This window comes from Festucalex cinctus, chromosome 21 (assembly GCF_051991245.1).
Source record: "Festucalex cinctus isolate MCC-2025b chromosome 21, RoL_Fcin_1.0, whole genome shotgun sequence".
Taxonomy (NCBI): Eukaryota; Metazoa; Chordata; class Actinopteri; order Syngnathiformes; family Syngnathidae; genus Festucalex; species Festucalex cinctus.
This window is the reverse complement of record NC_135431.1, coordinates 13,371,854-13,391,546: the sequence shown is the minus strand read 5'-3', so window position 1 is coordinate 13,391,546 and position 19,693 is coordinate 13,371,854. Positions and strand designations below refer to the sequence as shown.

The 19,693-nt window shown below is 31.4% G+C and overlaps 1 protein-coding gene across 1 annotated transcript; it reads right to left on the bottom strand.

Annotated features, from left to right (window-relative positions):
- Positions 1–13,337: 13,337 nt before the first annotated feature.
- Positions 13,338–19,259, bottom strand: lamp5 (lysosomal associated membrane protein family member 5). The gene is made up of 6 exons (XM_077510698.1): positions 18,841–19,259; positions 17,916–18,094; positions 17,410–17,541; positions 16,072–16,168; positions 15,721–15,909; positions 13,338–14,239 (listed from the first exon to the last, which is right to left on the bottom strand). The coding sequence occupies exons 1-6, from the start codon at positions 18,890–18,892 to the stop codon at positions 14,058–14,060; spliced, it is 831 nt and encodes a 276-aa protein (XP_077366824.1). The 5' UTR covers positions 18,893–19,259; the 3' UTR covers positions 13,338–14,057.
- Positions 19,260–19,693: the final 434 nt, after the last annotated feature.

Genomic DNA, 19,693 nt, shown 5'->3' with positions numbered 1-19,693 from the left:
TTTTTTATGATCAAAAAACGCCTTACTATACATGGTCGTTTTTTTTATGATCAAAAAACGCCTTACTATACATGGTCGTTTTTTTTATGATCAAAAAACACCTTACTATACATGGTCGTTTTTTTTAATCAAAAAACGCCTTACTATACATGGTCGTTTTTTTTAATCAAAAAACGCCTTACTATACATGGTCGTTTTTTTTATTATCAAAAAACGCCTTACTATACATGGTCGTTTTTTTTTTTTTATCAAAAAACGCCTTACTATACATGGTCGTTTTTTTTTATTATCAAAAAACGCCTTACTATACATGGTCGTTTTTTTTATTATCAAAAAACGCCTTACTATACATGGTCGTTTTTTTTTAATCAAAAAACGCCTTACTATACATGGTCGTTTTTTTTATTATCAAAAAACGCCTTACTATACATGGTCGTTTTTTTTAATCAAAAAACGCCTGACTATACATGGTCGTTTTTTTTATTATCAAAAAACGCCTTACTATACATGGTCGTTTTTTTTAATCAAAAAACGCCTTACTATACATGGTCGTTTTTTTTATTATCAAAAAACGCCTTACTATACATGGTCGTTTCTTTTAATCAAAAAACGCCTTACTATACATGGTCGTTTTTTTTAATCAAAAAACGCCTTACTATACATGGTCGCTTTTTTTTTATTATCAAAAAACGCCTTACTATACATGGTCGTTTTTTTTATTATCAAAAAACGCCTTACTATACATGGTCGTTTTTTTTATTATCAAAAAACGCCTTACTATACATGCTCGTTTTTTTTTTATTATCAAAAAACGCCTTACTATACATGGTCGTTTTTTTTATTATCAAAAAACGCCTTACTATACATGGTCGTTTTTTTTATGATCAAAAAACGCCTTACTATACATGGTCGTTTTTTTTATGATCAAAAAACGCCTTACTATACATGGTCGTTTTTTTTAAATCAAAAAACGCCTTACTATACATGGTCGTTTTTTTTTATTATCAAAAAACGCCTTACTATACATGGTCGTTTTTTTTATGATCAAAAAACGCCTTACTATACATGGTCGTTTTTTTTATTATCAAAAAACGCCTTACTATACATGGTTGTTTTTTTTAATCAAAAAACGCCTTACTATACATGGTCGTTTTTTTTTATTATCAAAAAACGCCTTACTATACATGGTTGTTTTGTAAAAATTAAAAACGCCTTACTATACATGGTCGTTTTTAAAAAACTTAAAAACGCCTTACTACACATGGTCGTTTTTTTTTTTAAACTTAAAAACGCCTTACTATACATGGTCGTTTTTTTTTTAAATTAAAAACGCCTTACTATACATGATCGTTTTTTTTAAAAATTAAAAACGCCTTACTATACATGGTCGTTTTTAAAAAAATTAAAAACGCCTTACTACACATGGTCGTTTTTTTTTTAAACTTAAAAACGCCTTACTATACATGGTCGTTTTTTTTTTAATTAAAAACGCCTTACTATACATGGTCGTTTTTTTTATTATCAAAAAACACCTTACTATACATGGTCGTTTTTTTTAATCAAAAAACGCCTTACTATACATGGTTGTTTTTTTTAATCAAAATACGCCTTACTATACTTGGTCGTTTTTTTTATTATCAAAAAACGCCTTACTATACATGGTCGTTTTTTTTAATCAAAAAACGCCTTACTATACATGGTCGTTTTTTTTTAAATCAAAAAACACCTTACTATACATGGTCGTTTTTTTTAATCAAAAAACGCCTTACTATACATGGTCGTTTTTTTTTAAATCAAAAAACGCCTTTCTATACATGGTCGTTTTTTTTTTTAAATCAAAAAACGCCTTACTATACATGGTCGTTTTTTTTTTTTAAATCAAAAAACACCTTACTATACATGGTCGTTTTTTTTAATCAAAAAACGCCTTACTATACATGGTTGTTTTTTTTAATCAAAATACGCCTTACTATACTTGGTCGTTTTTTTTATTATCAAAAAACGCCTTACTATACATGGTCGTTTTTTTTAATCAAAAAACGCCTTACTATACATGGTCGTTTTTTTTTTAAATCAAAAAACGCCTTACTATACATGGTCGTTTTTTTTTAAATCAAAAAACGCCTTACTATACATGGTCGTTTTTTTTTTTTATCAAAAAACGCCTTACTATACATGGTCGTTTTTTTTTTTTTATCAAAAAACGCCTTACTATACATGGTCGTTTTTTTTATTATCAAAAAACGCCTTACTATACATGGTCGTTTTTTTTTTATTATCAAAAAACGCCTTACTATACATGGTCGTTTTTTTTATTATCAAAAAACGCCTTACTATACATGGTCGTTTTTTTTATGATCAAAAAACGCCTTACTATACATGGTCGTTTTTTTTATGATCAAAAAACGCCTTACTATACATGGTCGTTTTTTTTATGATCAAAAAACGCCTTACTATACATGGTCGTTTTTTTTTAATCAAAAAACGCCTTACTATACATGGTCGTTTTTTTTATTATCAAAAAACGCCTTACTATACATGGTCGTTTTTTTTAATCAAAAAACACCTTACTATACATGGTCGTTTTTTTTATGATCAAAAAACGCCTTACTATACATGGTCGTTTTTTTTATGATCAAAAAACGCCTTACTATACATGGTCGTTTTTTTTAATCAAAAAACGCCTTACTATACATGGTCGTTTTTTTTAATCAAAAAACGCCTTACTATACATGGTCGTTTTTTTTATTATCAAAAAACGCCTTACTATACATGGTCGTTTTTTTTTTTTTATCAAAAAACGCCTTACTATACATGGTCGTTTTTTTTATTATCAAAAAACGCCTTACTATACATGGTCGTTTTTTTTATTATCAAAAAACGCCTTACTATACATGGTCGTTTTTTTTATTATCAAAAAACGCCTTACTATACATGGTCGTTTTTTTTTAATCAAAAAACGCCTTACTATACATGGTCGTTTTTTTTATTATCAAAAAACGCCTTACTATACATGGTCGTTTTTTTTAATCAAAAAACGCCTGACTATACATGGTCGTTTTTTTTATTATCAAAAAACGCCTTACTATACATGGTCGTTTTTTTTAATCAAAAAACGCCTTACTATACATGGTCGTTTTTTTTATTATCAAAAAACGCCTTACTATACATGGTCGTTTCTTTTAATCAAAAAACGCCTTACTATACATGGTCGTTTTTTTTAATCAAAAAACGCCTTACTATACATGGTCGCTTTTTTTTTATTATCAAAAAACGCCTTACTATACATGGTCGTTTTTTTTATTATCAAAAAACGCCTTACTATACATGGTCGTTTTTTTTATTATCAAAAAACGCCTTACTATACATGCTCGTTTTTTTTTTATTATCAAAAAACGCCTTACTATACATGGTCGTTTTTTTTATGATCAAAAAACGCCTTACTATACATGGTCGTTTTTTTTATGATCAAAAAACGCCTTACTATACATGGTCGTTTTTTTTATGATCAAAAAACGCCTTACTATACATGGTCGTTTTTTTTAAATCAAAAAACGCCTTACTATACATGGTCGTTTTTTTTTATTATCAAAAAACGCCTTACTATACATGGTCGTTTTTTTTATGATCAAAAAACGCCTTACTATACATGGTCGTTTTTTTTATTATCAAAAAACGCCTTACTATACATGGTCGTTTTTTTTAATCAAAAAACGCCTTACTATACATGGTCGTTTTTTTTTATTATCAAAAAACGCCTTACTATACATGGTTGTTTTGTAAAAATTAAAAACGCCTTACTATACATGGTCGTTTTTAAAAAACTTAAAAACGCCTTACTACACATGGTCGTTTTTTTTTTTAAACTTAAAAACGCCTTACTATACATGGTCGTTTTTTTTTTAAATTAAAAACGCCTTACTATACATGGTCGTTTTTAAAAAAATTAAAAACGCCTTACTACACATGGTCGTTTTTTTTTTAAACTTAAAAACGCCTTACTATACATGGTCGTTTTTTTTTTAATTAAAAACGCCTTACTATACATGGTCGTTTTTTTTATTATCAAAAAACACCTTACTATACATGGTCGTTTTTTTTAATCAAAAAACGCCTTACTATACATGGTTGTTTTTTTTAATCAAAATACGCCTTACTATACATGGTCGTTTTTTTTTTAATTAAAAACGCCTTACTATACTTGGTCGTTTTTTTTATTATCAAAAAACGCCTTACTATACATGGTCGTTTTTTTTAATCAAAAAACGCCTTACTATACATGGTCGTTTTTTTTTTTAAATCAAAAAACACCTTACTATACATGGTCGTTTTTTTTATTATCAAAAAACGCCTTACTATACATGGTCGTTTTTTTTTTTTTATCAAAAAACGCCTTACTATACATGGTCGTTTTTTTTATTATCAAAAAACGCCTTACTATACATGGTCGTTTTTTTTATTATCAAAAAACGCCTTACTATACATGGTCGTTTTTTTTATTATCAAAAAACGCCTTACTATACATGGTCGTTTTTTTTTAATCAAAAAACGCCTTACTATACATGGTCGTTTTTTTTATTATCAAAAAACGCCTTACTATACATGGTCGTTTTTTTTAATCAAAAAACGCCTGACTATACATGGTCGTTTTTTTTATTATCAAAAAACGCCTTACTATACATGGTCGTTTTTTTTAATCAAAAAACGCCTTACTATACATGGTCGTTTTTTTTATTATCAAAAAACGCCTTACTATACATGGTCGTTTCTTTTAATCAAAAAACGCCTTACTATACATGGTCGTTTTTTTTAATCAAAAAACGCCTTACTATACATGGTCGCTTTTTTTTTATTATCAAAAAACGCCTTACTATACATGGTCGTTTTTTTTATTATCAAAAAACGCCTTACTATACATGGTCGTTTTTTTTATTATCAAAAAACGCCTTACTATACATGCTCGTTTTTTTTTTATTATCAAAAAACGCCTTACTATACATGGTCGTTTTTTTTATTATCAAAAAACGCCTTACTATACATGGTCGTTTTTTTTATGATCAAAAAACGCCTTACTATACATGGTCGTTTTTTTTATGATCAAAAAACGCCTTACTATACATGGTCGTTTTTTTTAAATCAAAAAACGCCTTACTATACATGGTCGTTTTTTTTTATTATCAAAAAACGCCTTACTATACATGGTCGTTTTTTTTATGATCAAAAAACGCCTTACTATACATGGTCGTTTTTTTTATTATCAAAAAACGCCTTACTATACATGGTCGTTTTTTTTAATCAAAAAACGCCTTACTATACATGGTCGTTTTTTTTTATTATCAAAAAACGCCTTACTATACATGGTTGTTTTGTAAAAATTAAAAACGCCTTACTATACATGGTCGTTTTTAAAAAACTTAAAAACGCCTTACTACACATGGTCGTTTTTTTTTTTAAACTTAAAAACGCCTTACTATACATGGTCGTTTTTTTTTTAAATTAAAAACGCCTTACTATACATGGTCGTTTTTAAAAAAATTAAAAACGCCTTACTACACATGGTCGTTTTTTTTTTAAACTTAAAAACGCCTTACTATACATGGTCGTTTTTTTTTTAATTAAAAACGCCTTACTATACATGGTCGTTTTTTTTATTATCAAAAAACACCTTACTATACATGGTCGTTTTTTTTAATCAAAAAACGCCTTACTATACATGGTTGTTTTTTTTAATCAAAATACGCCTTACTATACATGGTCGTTTTTTTTTTAATTAAAAACGCCTTACTATACTTGGTCGTTTTTTTTATTATCAAAAAACGCCTTACTATACATGGTCGTTTTTTTTAATCAAAAAACGCCTTACTATACATGGTCGTTTTTTTTTTTAAATCAAAAAACACCTTACTATACATGGTCGTTTTTTTTATTATCAAAAAACGCCTTACTATACATGGTCGTTTTTTTTTTTTTATCAAAAAACGCCTTACTATACATGGTCGTTTTTTTTATTATCAAAAAACGCCTTACTATACATGGTCGTTTTTTTTATTATCAAAAAACGCCTTACTATACATGGTCGTTTTTTTTATTATCAAAAAACGCCTTACTATACATGGTCGTTTTTTTTTAATCAAAAAACGCCTTACTATACATGGTCGTTTTTTTTATTATCAAAAAACGCCTTACTATACATGGTCGTTTTTTTTAATCAAAAAACGCCTGACTATACATGGTCGTTTTTTTTATTATCAAAAAACGCCTTACTATACATGGTCGTTTTTTTTAATCAAAAAACGCCTTACTATACATGGTCGTTTTTTTTATTATCAAAAAACGCCTTACTATACATGGTCGTTTCTTTTAATCAAAAAACGCCTTACTATACATGGTCGTTTTTTTTAATCAAAAAACGCCTTACTATACATGGTCGCTTTTTTTTTATTATCAAAAAACGCCTTACTATACATGGTCGTTTTTTTTATTATCAAAAAACGCCTTACTATACATGGTCGTTTTTTTTATTATCAAAAAACGCCTTACTATACATGCTCGTTTTTTTTTTATTATCAAAAAACGCCTTACTATACATGGTCGTTTTTTTTATTATCAAAAAACGCCTTACTATACATGGTCGTTTTTTTTATGATCAAAAAACGCCTTACTATACATGGTCGTTTTTTTTATGATCAAAAAACGCCTTACTATACATGGTCGTTTTTTTTAAATCAAAAAACGCCTTACTATACATGGTCGTTTTTTTTTATTATCAAAAAACGCCTTACTATACATGGTCGTTTTTTTTATGATCAAAAAACGCCTTACTATACATGGTCGTTTTTTTTATTATCAAAAAACGCCTTACTATACATGGTCGTTTTTTTTAATCAAAAAACGCCTTACTATACATGGTCGTTTTTTTTTATTATCAAAAAACGCCTTACTATACATGGTTGTTTTGTAAAAATTAAAAACGCCTTACTATACATGGTCGTTTTTAAAAAACTTAAAAACGCCTTACTACACATGGTCGTTTTTTTTTTTAAACTTAAAAACGCCTTACTATACATGGTCGTTTTTTTTTTAAATTAAAAACGCCTTACTATACATGATCGTTTTTTTTAAAAATTAAAAACGCCTTACTATACATGGTCGTTTTTAAAAAAATTAAAAACGCCTTACTACACATGGTCGTTTTTTTTTTAAACTTAAAAACGCCTTACTATACATGGTCGTTTTTTTTTTAAATTAAAAACGCCTTACTATACATGATCGTTTTTTTTTAAAATTAAAAACGACTTACTATACATGGTCGTTTTTAAAAAAATTAAAAACGCCTTACTACACATGGTCGTTTTTTTTTTTAAACTTAAAAACGCCTTACTATACATGGTCGTTTTTTTTTTAAATTAAAAACGCCTTACTATACATGGTCGTTTTTAAAAAAATTAAAAACGCCTTACTACACATGGTCGTTTTTTTTTTAAACTTAAAAACGCCTTACTATACATGGTCGTTTTTTTTTTAATTAAAAACGCCTTACTATACATGGTCGTTTTTTTTATTATCAAAAAACACCTTACTATACATGGTCGTTTTTTTTAATCAAAAAACGCCTTACTATACATGGTTGTTTTTTTTAATCAAAATACGCCTTACTATACATGGTCGTTTTTTTTTTAATTAAAAACGCCTTACTATACTTGGTCGTTTTTTTTATTATCAAAAAACGCCTTACTATACATGGTCGTTTTTTTTAATCAAAAAACGCCTTACTATACATGGTCGTTTTTTTTTTTAAATCAAAAAACACCTTACTATACATGGTCGTTTTTTTTATTATCAAAAAACGCCTTACTATACATGGTCGTTTTTTTTTTTTTATCAAAAAACGCCTTACTATACATGGTCGTTTTTTTTATTATCAAAAAACGCCTTACTATACATGGTCGTTTTTTTTATTATCAAAAAACGCCTTACTATACATGGTCGTTTTTTTTATTATCAAAAAACGCCTTACTATACATGGTCGTTTTTTTTTAATCAAAAAACGCCTTACTATACATGGTCGTTTTTTTTATTATCAAAAAACGCCTTACTATACATGGTCGTTTTTTTTAATCAAAAAACGCCTGACTATACATGGTCGTTTTTTTTATTATCAAAAAACGCCTTACTATACATGGTCGTTTTTTTTAATCAAAAAACGCCTTACTATACATGGTCGTTTTTTTTATTATCAAAAAACGCCTTACTATACATGGTCGTTTCTTTTAATCAAAAAACGCCTTACTATACATGGTCGTTTTTTTTAATCAAAAAACGCCTTACTATACATGGTCGCTTTTTTTTTATTATCAAAAAACGCCTTACTATACATGGTCGTTTTTTTTATTATCAAAAAACGCCTTACTATACATGGTCGTTTTTTTTATTATCAAAAAACGCCTTACTATACATGCTCGTTTTTTTTTTATTATCAAAAAACGCCTTACTATACATGGTCGTTTTTTTTATTATCAAAAAACGCCTTACTATACATGGTCGTTTTTTTTATGATCAAAAAACGCCTTACTATACATGGTCGTTTTTTTTATGATCAAAAAACGCCTTACTATACATGGTCGTTTTTTTTAAATCAAAAAACGCCTTACTATACATGGTCGTTTTTTTTTATTATCAAAAAACGCCTTACTATACATGGTCGTTTTTTTTATGATCAAAAAACGCCTTACTATACATGGTCGTTTTTTTTATTATCAAAAAACGCCTTACTATACATGGTCGTTTTTTTTAATCAAAAAACGCCTTACTATACATGGTCGTTTTTTTTTATTATCAAAAAACGCCTTACTATACATGGTTGTTTTGTAAAAATTAAAAACGCCTTACTATACATGGTCGTTTTTAAAAAACTTAAAAACGCCTTACTACACATGGTCGTTTTTTTTTTTAAACTTAAAAACGCCTTACTATACATGGTCGTTTTTTTTTTAAATTAAAAACGCCTTACTATACATGATCGTTTTTTTTAAAAATTAAAAACGCCTTACTATACATGGTCGTTTTTAAAAAAATTAAAAACGCCTTACTACACATGGTCGTTTTTTTTTTAAACTTAAAAACGCCTTACTATACATGGTCGTTTTTTTTTTAAATTAAAAACGCCTTACTATACATGATCGTTTTTTTTTAAAATTAAAAACGCCTTACTATACATGGTCGTTTTTAAAAAAATTAAAAACGCCTTACTACACATGGTCGTTTTTTTTTTTAAACTTAAAAACGCCTTACTATACATGGTCGTTTTTTTTTTAATTAAAAACGCCTTACTATACATGGTCGTTTTTTTTATTATCAAAAAACACCTTACTATACATGGTCGTTTTTTTTAATCAAAAAACGCCTTACTATACATGGTTGTTTTTTTTAATCAAAATACGCCTTACTATACATGGTCGTTTTTTTTTTAATTAAAAACGCCTTACTATACTTGGTCGTTTTTTTTATTATCAAAAAACGCCTTACTATACATGGTCGTTTTTTTTAATCAAAAAACGCCTTACTATACATGGTCGTTTTTTTTTTTAAATCAAAAAACACCTTACTATACATGGTCGTTTTTTTTAATCAAAAAACGCCTTACTATACATGGTCGTTTTTTTTTAAATCAAAAAACGCCTTACTATACATGGTCGTTTTTTTTTAAATCAAAAAACGCCTTACTATACATGGTCGTTTTTTTTTTTAAATCAAAAAACGCCTTACTATACATGGTCGTTTTTTTTTTTAAATCAAAAAACACCTTACTATACATGGTCGTTTTTTTTAATCAAAAAACGCCTTACTATACATGGTTGTTTTTTTTAATCAAAATACGCCTTACTATACATGGTTGTTTTTTTTATTATCAAAAAACGCCTTACTATACATGGTCGTTTTTTTTTTAATTAAAAACGCCTTACTATACTTGGTCGTTTTTTTTATTATCAAAAAACGCCTTACTATACATGGTCGTTTTTTTTATGATCAAAAAACGCCTTACTATACATGGTCGTTTTTTTTAAATCAAAAAACGCCTTACTATACATGGTCGTTTTTTTTAATCAAAAAACGCCTTACTATACATGGTCGTTTTTTTTATTATCAAAAAACGCCTTACTATACATGGTCGGTTTTTTTTTTATCAAAAAACGCCTTACTATACATGGTCGTTTTTTTTATTATCAAAAAACGCCTTACTATACATGGTCGTTTTTTTTATGATCAAAAAACGCCTTACTATACATGGTCGTTTTTTTTATGATCAAAAAACGCCTTACTATACATGGTCGTTTTTTTTATGATCAAAAAACGCCTTACTATACATGGTCGTTTTTTTTTTTAAATCAAAAAACACCTTACTATACATGGTCGTTTTTTTTAATCAAAAAACGCCTTACTATACATGGTTGTTTTTTTTAATCAAAATACGCCTTACTATACATGGTTGTTTTTTTTAATCAAAATACGCCTTACTATACATGGTCGTTTTTTTTTTAATTAAAAACGCCTTACTATACTTGGTCGTTTTTTTTATTATCAAAAAACGCCTTACTATACATGGTCGTTTTTTTTAATCAAAAAACGCCTTACTATACATGGTCGTTTTTTTTTTTAAATCAAAAAACACCTTACTATACATGGTCGTTTTTTTTAATCAAAAAACGCCTTACTATACATGGTCGTTTTTTTTTTTAAATCAAAAAACGCCTTACTATACATGGTCGTTTTTTTTTTTAAATCAAAAAACACCTTACTATACATGGTCGTTTTTTTTAATCAAAAAACGCCTTACTATACATGGTTGTTTTTTTTAATCAAAATACGCCTTACTATACTTGGTCGTTTTTTTTATTATCAAAAAACGCCTTACTATACATGGTCGTTTTTTTTAATCAAAAAACGCCTTACTATACATGGTCGTTTTTTTTTTAAATCAAAAAACGCCTTACTATACATGGTCGTTTTTTTTTAAATCAAAAAACGCCTTACTATACATGGTCGTTTTTTTTTTTATCAAAAAACGCCTTACTATACATGGTCGTTTTTTTTTATTATCAAAAAACGCCTTACTATACATGGTCGTTTTTTTTATTATCAAAAAACGCCTTACTATACATGGTCGTTTTTTTTATGATCAAAAAACGCCTTACTATACATGGTCGTTTTTTTTATGATCAAAAAACGCCTTACTATACATGGTCGTTTTTTTTATGATCAAAAAACGCCTTACTATACATGGTCGTTTTTTTTAAATCAAAAAACGCCTTACTATACATGGTCGTTTTTTTTAATCAAAAAACGCCTTACTATACATGGTCGTTTTTTTTATTATCAAAAAACGCCTTACTATACATGGTCGGTTTTTTTTTTTATCAAAAAACGCCTTACTATACATGGTCGTTTTTTTTATTATCAAAAAACGCCTTACTATACATGGTCGTTTTTTTTATGATCAAAAAACGCCTTACTATACATGGTCGTTTTTTTTATGATCAAAAAACGCCTTACTATACATGGTCGTTTTTTTTATGATCAAAAAACGCCTTACTATACATGGTCGTTTTTTTTTAATCAAAAAACGCCTTACTATACATGGTCGTTTTTTTTATGATCAAAAAACGCCTTACTATACATGGTCGTTTTTTTTAATCAAAAAACGCCTTACTATACATGGTCGTTTTTTTTATTATCAAAAAACGCCTTACTATACATGGTCGTTTTTTTTATTATCAAAAAACAACTTACTATACATGGTCGGTTTTTTTTTTATCAAAAAACGCCTTACTATACATGGTCGTTTTTTTTATGATCAAAAAACGCCTTACTATACATGGTCGTTTTTTTTATTATCAAAAAACGCCTTACTATACATGGTCGTTTTTTTTATTATCAAAAAACGCCTTACTATACATGGTCGTTTTTTTTATGATCAAAAAACGCCTTACTATACATGGTCGTTTTTTTTTAATCAAAAAACGCCTTACTATACATGGTCGTTTTTTTTAATCAAAAAACGCCTTACTATACATGGTCGTTTTTTTTATTATCAAAAAACGCCTTACTATACATGGTCGGTTTTTTTTTTATCAAAAAACGCCTTACTATACATGGTCGTTTTTTTTATTATCAAAAAACGCCTTACTATACATGGTCGTTTTTTTTATGATCAAAAAACGCCTTACTATACATGGTCGTTTTTTTTATGATCAAAAAACGCCTTACTATACATGGTCGTTTTTTTTATGATCAAAAAACGCCTTACTATACATGGTCGTTTTTTTTTAATCAAAAAACGCCTTACTATACATGGTCGTTTTTTTTAATCAAAAAACGCCTTACTATACATGGTCGTTTTTTTTATTATCAAAAAACGCCTTACTATACATGGTCGTTTTTTTTATTATCAAAAAACAACTTACTATACATGGTCGTTTTTTTTTATTATCAAAAAACGCCTTACTATACATGGTCGTTTTTTTTAATCAAAAAACGCCTTACTATACATGGTCGTTTTTTTTTTAAATTAAAAAGGCCTTACTATACATGGTCGTTTTTAAAAAACTTAAAAACGCCTTACTATACATGGTCGTTTTTTTTTTAATTAAAAACGCCTTACTATACATGGTCGTTTTAAAAAAAATTAAAAACGCCTTACTATACATGGTCATTTAAAAAAAATTAAAAACGCCTTACTATACATGGTCGTTTAAAAAAACAAAAACAAAAAAAAACGCCTGACTGTACATGGTCATTTAAATTTTTTTTTTTTTAAAAACCGCCTTACTAAACACGGTCGTTTTAAAAAAAAAAAAAAAAAAAAAAAAGCCTTACTATACATGACCGTTTTAAAAAAATGCCTTACTAGACACGTATACTATTTTTCAAATGACATGCTGTATAGTAAGACTTATTTTCTAAATGTCATGATATGTTGTATTTTTTATTTTTTTTCAAATGAAATTATGTATAGTAACTTATCTGTTATATACTGGCGGGCTTTTATTTTGAAGCTCAAACTTTGGACAGCGATGTGTTAAACCGATGTCCCCTGATGTCAAGTGTTGAATCAATAATGCTAGAACTGCACAAAAAAACCTGAATGGAACATAAACAGACATCATATGAACATAAATTGCCCAAATAACTTCAGCTGGTTGTAATAAAAAAATACTGCTTTCAATTTCGATGACAAAATCAATAGTTCATCTGTGCGCCGACTCCATCATCGGTCTCCTTGACGATAACGCCTGCAAGACACCTTTGAGGGCGCAGGGGGGAAAAAAATAAGTCAAGAATGAGTGTTTTCAGCAGAGGTTTTTATGCATAGTTTTTCAGGAAAATAACATTTTACACATTTTTTTTTTTAGTTAGATCAGGCTTGCTTCCTTTTGTGTTTGTCTCACACACACTCACACTCACCCCCACATACGCACGCACGCTCCAAAAGCAACAAGAAATGACGACACGAGACACCTTTAGCAGCGAGGAAACAACGACAAATGTTGAAGAACACAGTTTGGAAACATTCCTTATCCACTATAAAGTGCCCTGTAAAAAAAAAAAAATCCTTGTAGTGATGATTCTAATAGGTTGATGACACTAAATTTATTCACTACATGTTTGAACAGCACTACAAAATGGCAAACTGAGTACTTAGAACACTATGTAGTGGATAGGGAGTAATTTCCAACACAGCCATTGATATTAGTCAAGGAAGAAAATGATGTCAATTAAAAAGACCGGCGCCATGGAAAGCTGTTTGAACATTTATTCCAAATTCTTGCTTGCCAACTACATGCCAATTTGGTACTACCAGTGTTAAATGTTAACTAGGAGAATTTTAAAATGTCACTTGTGGCTTAAATAGTTTAACGAGTCACCCGATTAGACGACTCGTGAGCGTACTAATACATGAACGTCAAGGATATGGGATAAAAGTCCAACCGCTTTTCCATTTTTGTGCGAACATCCATGCAAGGCTGGAGATGCTCCCGGTGCGGGAGCGAGGAAGTCCTCTACATGTTCTTGTACATGGAGCGGTCGCGCGGTAGCTGCGGCGGCGTGCTGCTGGCGCTCAGCTTGAGGTGGAAGTGGTACACGGTCAGCGTGATGACGATGATGAGGCCAAGGATGAAACCCAGGATGAGGGGCAGGGTCTCCTCCAGGCGCTCGCGCTGGTCCGTGATGCACTTGTATGCTGGAAGGAGTGACAAGAAAAATGTGAGAATGTAGTGGAAAATTGCACGGAAATTCTGCTAACGTTTGTTAGGAAGATAAGCTACTCGTGATTCGGAAGGAAATGTCACTGTAACATTTTCTTTTTTGATTCAGAATTACAATTTAGTAGTCATTTTTTGGTACGAAAGCGCTATAAAGTCAAGCGAGATGCACATTTTGTAAGTAATAGTACAAATTTGTGTTACATTTTCTGGTAACGTGAGCTCCAAATAATGCCAGAGACACTTTTAGTAGGAAATTGTATAAAAATATTTTTTTTTTCTATGAACACAAAATTCAAGCCAGACAGTTTTTGTCAGAAATGGTACAAAATTGTGTGAAATTTTCTGGTAATATGAGTGTCAAAAGATTCTGAGATACAATTCAAGTAAGATATTGTTACAGATTTTTTTTTTCATTATCTGGTACAAAAGCTCTAAAAAGTCAAGCGAGATGCACTTTTTTTTTTTAAATTAATTAATATGATTTTTTTTTTATAACAAATGGCACAAATTTTTGTTATATATAATATTTGTATGAAAGCAAAAATTCAAGCCAGACACATTTTTTTGTAAGAAATGGTACAAAATGGTGTCAACATTTTCTGGTAGGAAAGCCTTAAAAAGATCAAGATGCAATTTTAGTATATGGTCAAAATTTGTGTGAAATTTTCTGGTGAGTGAGAAAAAATTCACAGATACACTTCTAGTTGGAAATTTATGGAGAATTTTGTTTTTTATCATTTTCTGGTAAGTCAAGTAAGACATATTTTGTCAGAAATGGTTGAAATTTTCGGTAACGTTTCCTGGTAACATTATTACCAAATGATTCAGTGATGCACTTTAGTAGGAAATTTTTACAGAAATGTTTTCATTTTCTGGTATGAAACCTCTAAAAAGTCAAGCGAGACAATTTTTCTAAGAAATAGTACAAATTTGTGCTACAAATTCTGGTAACGTGAGCTCCAAATAATGTCAAAGACACTTTTAGTCAGAAATGGTACAAAACATTAAAACGTTTTTGTTATGAAAGGAAAAAAAGAAGTCAGTAAGAAATTGTGCAAACATTTTCTAATAAGAACTTTCTAAAAAGTCCATCAAGATGCACTGTTAGTAAGAAATCGTACAAATTTGTGTGAAATTTTCTGGTAACGTGAGTGCCAAAAAATGGACAGAAACACTCCTAGAAAGAAATAATAGAAAATTGTATGAACATTTTCTGGTAAAAAAGGTCCACAAAGTCAAGCGAGACACATTTTTGGTAGAAAATGTCACACTATTTTTGTTAACATTTAGTTCCAAAATGTCAAGAAAGATGCATTTTTTTGTAAGAAATGTCACAAAGTTGTGTCAAAGTTCCTCTGAAGTGAACATAAATTAAAAATCTGGTCAATTTGACACGACAGAGAAGCGCGTACCAAACGTACGTGAAGCGCGACATGCAGCGGCCGGCGTTACTCACGCTCGCTGAAGACGAAGTCGGCGGCCATGTCGAAGGGTTGAATCTGGATGTCGTACATGTGGACGGTGACGCCCTTCTGGTGGTCGCTGCTGATGAGGGTCAGCGTCTGCTGGGCCGTGCACACGTACGAGAGGCCGGCCGGCGTCACCAACGCCGACAGGCGGTGAGTGGTCGCCGTGTGCTTGCCCGCTGATGAAAACGCGAAAACATTCGCAATCCTATTCAGAGCTTGCTCATAGAATGAATTCAGCTCGTAAGTCAAGGTGCCGCTAGTAAAGATAGTTTACAAGGACGATGTCATTGCGAGTGGGCGTAAAGCTGCTGAGTCGTGGTAAAATTCAGCCGACTCACGGTTGTAGGCGTTGATGAAGTGAGAACTTTCGGATGTGTCGTACACGAACTGGACCTTACTGATCTTCCACACCTCCGCACCCTTGGCACGCAGCTCCTGACATACGCACGCACACACAACAATTAGGGCCGTCTTTGAAAACCCATTCATAATAAAATGAATATTAAAAGCAGAAATTATATTTGTGGAACAATACAAACACGTTTGAAATGTGTAAAAATAAGGGATGTCAGGCGATAAAATTTGTAATCATAATTAACTCATTCAATCCCAAAAACGTGTAAAAACGTTTTTAAATATTTTGTCCTTCCCTCCCAAAAACGTGTTTTAGACTTTTTTTTATTTTTTATTTTTATACAAGAGCATACAGAAGGCTTTGATGCCGCTTCTGACATGGTGTCAGCAGAGTATAAGAGATCAGCCATGTTGCAACAAGCTCTTTTTGTCAGTGTTTTCACCAGGAATGTGAATATTGACAAAACTAGCATATATTCTAATGCTAAGTGCTGCAAAATGGAAACACATATAAATATACTTTTTTTTTTTTTTTTCCTGACGAAAGAAGATACTTTAATCTTTTTTTTTTTGGTAGGCTCCATGTTTTGATAGAATTGGAACACAATATTATATGGGCCTTGCAAGTCAAAATCCAGTAAAAAAAAAAAAATGGCTGGGAGTGAATGAGTTAATTACATGACTTCAGCAGTTAACTCACAATTAATTACATATTTAATGTCTGTTGTAAATGTATAATAAAACATTTTTTTTCCAAGTTTTATACTCTTAACATAAAAGTGGAAAAAATGTTAAACTAATAGAAACATGGCTGCATCTTTTAATCATTGACAGTAATTTCATATTAATGAACAAAATTAAAAAGATGCACTGTACTATAAAACCGGAGTGTGAGATTGATTTGTGTTGGTCATTTTTCTGCCACTAGATGGCATAATTGCATTTTTTTAAGACGTCGGTGACAGCTCTGTGCAATTTTCTTTTCATATCAAGAGGTATCTAATCTTTAACATGAAGTAATGTGAAATTTTGCACATTTTTAAAATTGTAAAATATATCCTGACCCCAGTCTCGACAAATATATTCATTATTAATACATTTATTTTTTACGAGCAAGGACGGTCACTAATTGTGCGTTAAAAAAAAAAAGAGCGGCGTTACAGAAACTTTAAATTAACGCACTAATTTTGACACCCTGAGTAAAAATAGTTTAAAAACTAACACAATGCATGAAAATGCATCTGAAAATGTCCTTTTAATCGTTTTGGCTTGATGCTGTATTGACACATGGTGGTGTGTTTGTTGTCGTGGTTGTGCGGCACCTTGGCGAAGAAGATGCGCAGCGTGTAGGCGTTGCTCTTCCAGCTGATGTGGATCTCCGACTCGGTGCTGCCGCACTTGCCGTCGATCTGAGCGCTGCGAGGCAGCGTGAACGACGCCTGCTCCGTGATCAGCTGTTAGCGCGCACAAGCGCGAGGAAAAGAAACTCATTCCATGCTTGCAAAAATGGATATTATGAAGTCATTTGAAGTATCAACAAACATCTTTTAGGCTGACGAGTCAAATGAAAAGCCTTCGAAAACATGACGTAAAAAATATTAAAGAAATACCGTTTGAAAATCAATAATAAAAATGTTAAAATGCATCAAACATACACAATTAAAAATCAGCATTTTATCTGAAATAAAATAAAAAATGGGCTTTTATGATGCTGAGTCAGCATTTTACACACAATTCTACCACTAAATGAAAATAAATCAAAACATATTCTTGTTGAGAGTGGTGAGTGACGTGGGTGACAAAGTGCAAGGGGGTGGAGCTTCCTTACGTCTATCCGGTTGAGCGCCAGCACGTCGTAGGGCACCACCAGTTTGACGGCAAACTCCACCATGAGGCATGTGGTGCCGTTCTCCCGCACGGCGAAGATGGCCCGGTCTGGGTTGTCCGACAGCCCCGATAGGTTCTCCCCTTCCAGCTCACCCAGCGACACCGACAGCAGCAACGCACCTGCACGGGAACACGATCAGTGGAAAAAAATAAAAAATTAAAAAATGCACAGTCAGCATTAAAAAAAAAAAAAAAAAAAGTGATCAATATAAAGCTTCCATGAGTCTGCGTTTACATGAAATTTGTTTCAAATTAAATTATTATATTAAAAAAAACAAAGTTATAAAAGCTCATTAGATTTAATATTATTTTTTTCATAATTATTTGTGCTCTGGTGCACACAATGCAGTGTTGAGTCAAGACAAGTAAACATGCCCGCACACACTACTCACACAAAGAAAAAGATGCAGTCAAAATGAAGAGGTGTGTAATCTACGGCTCGTGGGCCATTTTCGGGCCCCTGAGATTTAAGTTGAGCCAACCTAAAATAAATTTAACACAAAAATGTCCATTGGATTTCATGAACTGTTTTTTTTAAAAATACATTTTGTATTTTTTTTTTAATTAAAAATACTCGGAATGCAATGCAACTACTGCAGTGTGAGCTGCCCCCCAACACACACATGCACATCAATATTCCCCAAATAAAGCACAGTCAGCATAAAAAAAAAAAAAAAAAACTGAGTTGAGAAATGCTCACTTTGTGATTAAATTAAATTCCATATTAAAATTATATACCATGTCATATTTCAAATTAGTTTTATATAATTTTTTTTTAATAAAAAAAAAAATTAACAATCCTTGTTAGAAATCACTTTTTTTTTTTTTTTTTTTGTTGACGACACACACACGCGCACTTCACTGACCCAGTAGAAGAAGCCGTCCGCTATCCGTGGTGCTGAATCCCGCTCGTCCCATCTTCCAGCAGTTTCCCCCCCCCCACCAAAAACCGCCGGAGACGCGAACCCGGAGTGACTGCCAGCACCTGAGCTGAGAGAGAAAGAAGAGGCGGGAGGAAGACAGAGAGAGGGAGAGAAAGAGAGCGAGCGAGAGGAGAGGGATGCCGCCCCTCAAATCCTCACGAATGCAGCAAGAAAAAAAAAAAAAAGAAAAAAAAAAAAAAAAAAGACAATTGGCTTGATCCAGTCCGGGTTGCAGCAAAACTAAAGGAGACAAAAGTGCGGAATTTCTTGAGTCATCAGGTGCGCGTCACTCCTCATCCCCGCAGTGGCTCTCGCTCTGGCTCGGCTGCAGGTTGCGGCGCCAGTGAGCCGTGACGGGAGACCCCCCCTCCGCCCATACCCCCCGAAAAGTTGCCCACCCCCCACCTGAGTCAGCCGAAGCCCCCGCCTCCACCCCCGCGCCCGTACTAAAGTGCGCAAGAGCTTTTACGCGCTACTCACAGGGAGCTGCGTGGTAGTAAAGGAGACAAACGGATGTTTCGCAAGGCAGGTCTGGTGTCGTCTCTTTGGGAAATTGAAGCTGATTATTTAAGTGATTTTTTTTTGTGTGTGTGTGTGGAGGTTGGAAGAGTGTCGGGGGGGTTAAGTGGCGTGATCCCTCCCCCTTAGTGTAGACTGCAGAACCTCACAGAACTGCACACTTCTTCTTAGCCGGCACACTGAGTGCAACTTCATCCAGAAGGCTTTTGTTTGAACTTTTAGTTTTATTTTCATCATTTTTATTTTTTTGATATTTTCCATATACTTTCAATATATT

Coding starts and splice junctions, on each gene's coding strand:
- lamp5 (XM_077510698.1), bottom strand. CDS start 18,892: ATGGGACGAGCGGGATTCAGCACCACGGATAGCGGACGGCTTCTTCTA. Junction 18,095..18,840: donor CGGACGGCTTCTTCTACTGG/GTCAGTGAAGTG, acceptor GTTCCCGTGCAG/GTGCGTTGCTGCTGTCGGTG. Junction 15,910..16,071: donor CTTCATCAACGCCTACAACC/GTGAGTCGGCTG, acceptor CGTTTTCATCAG/CGGGCAAGCACACGGCGACC.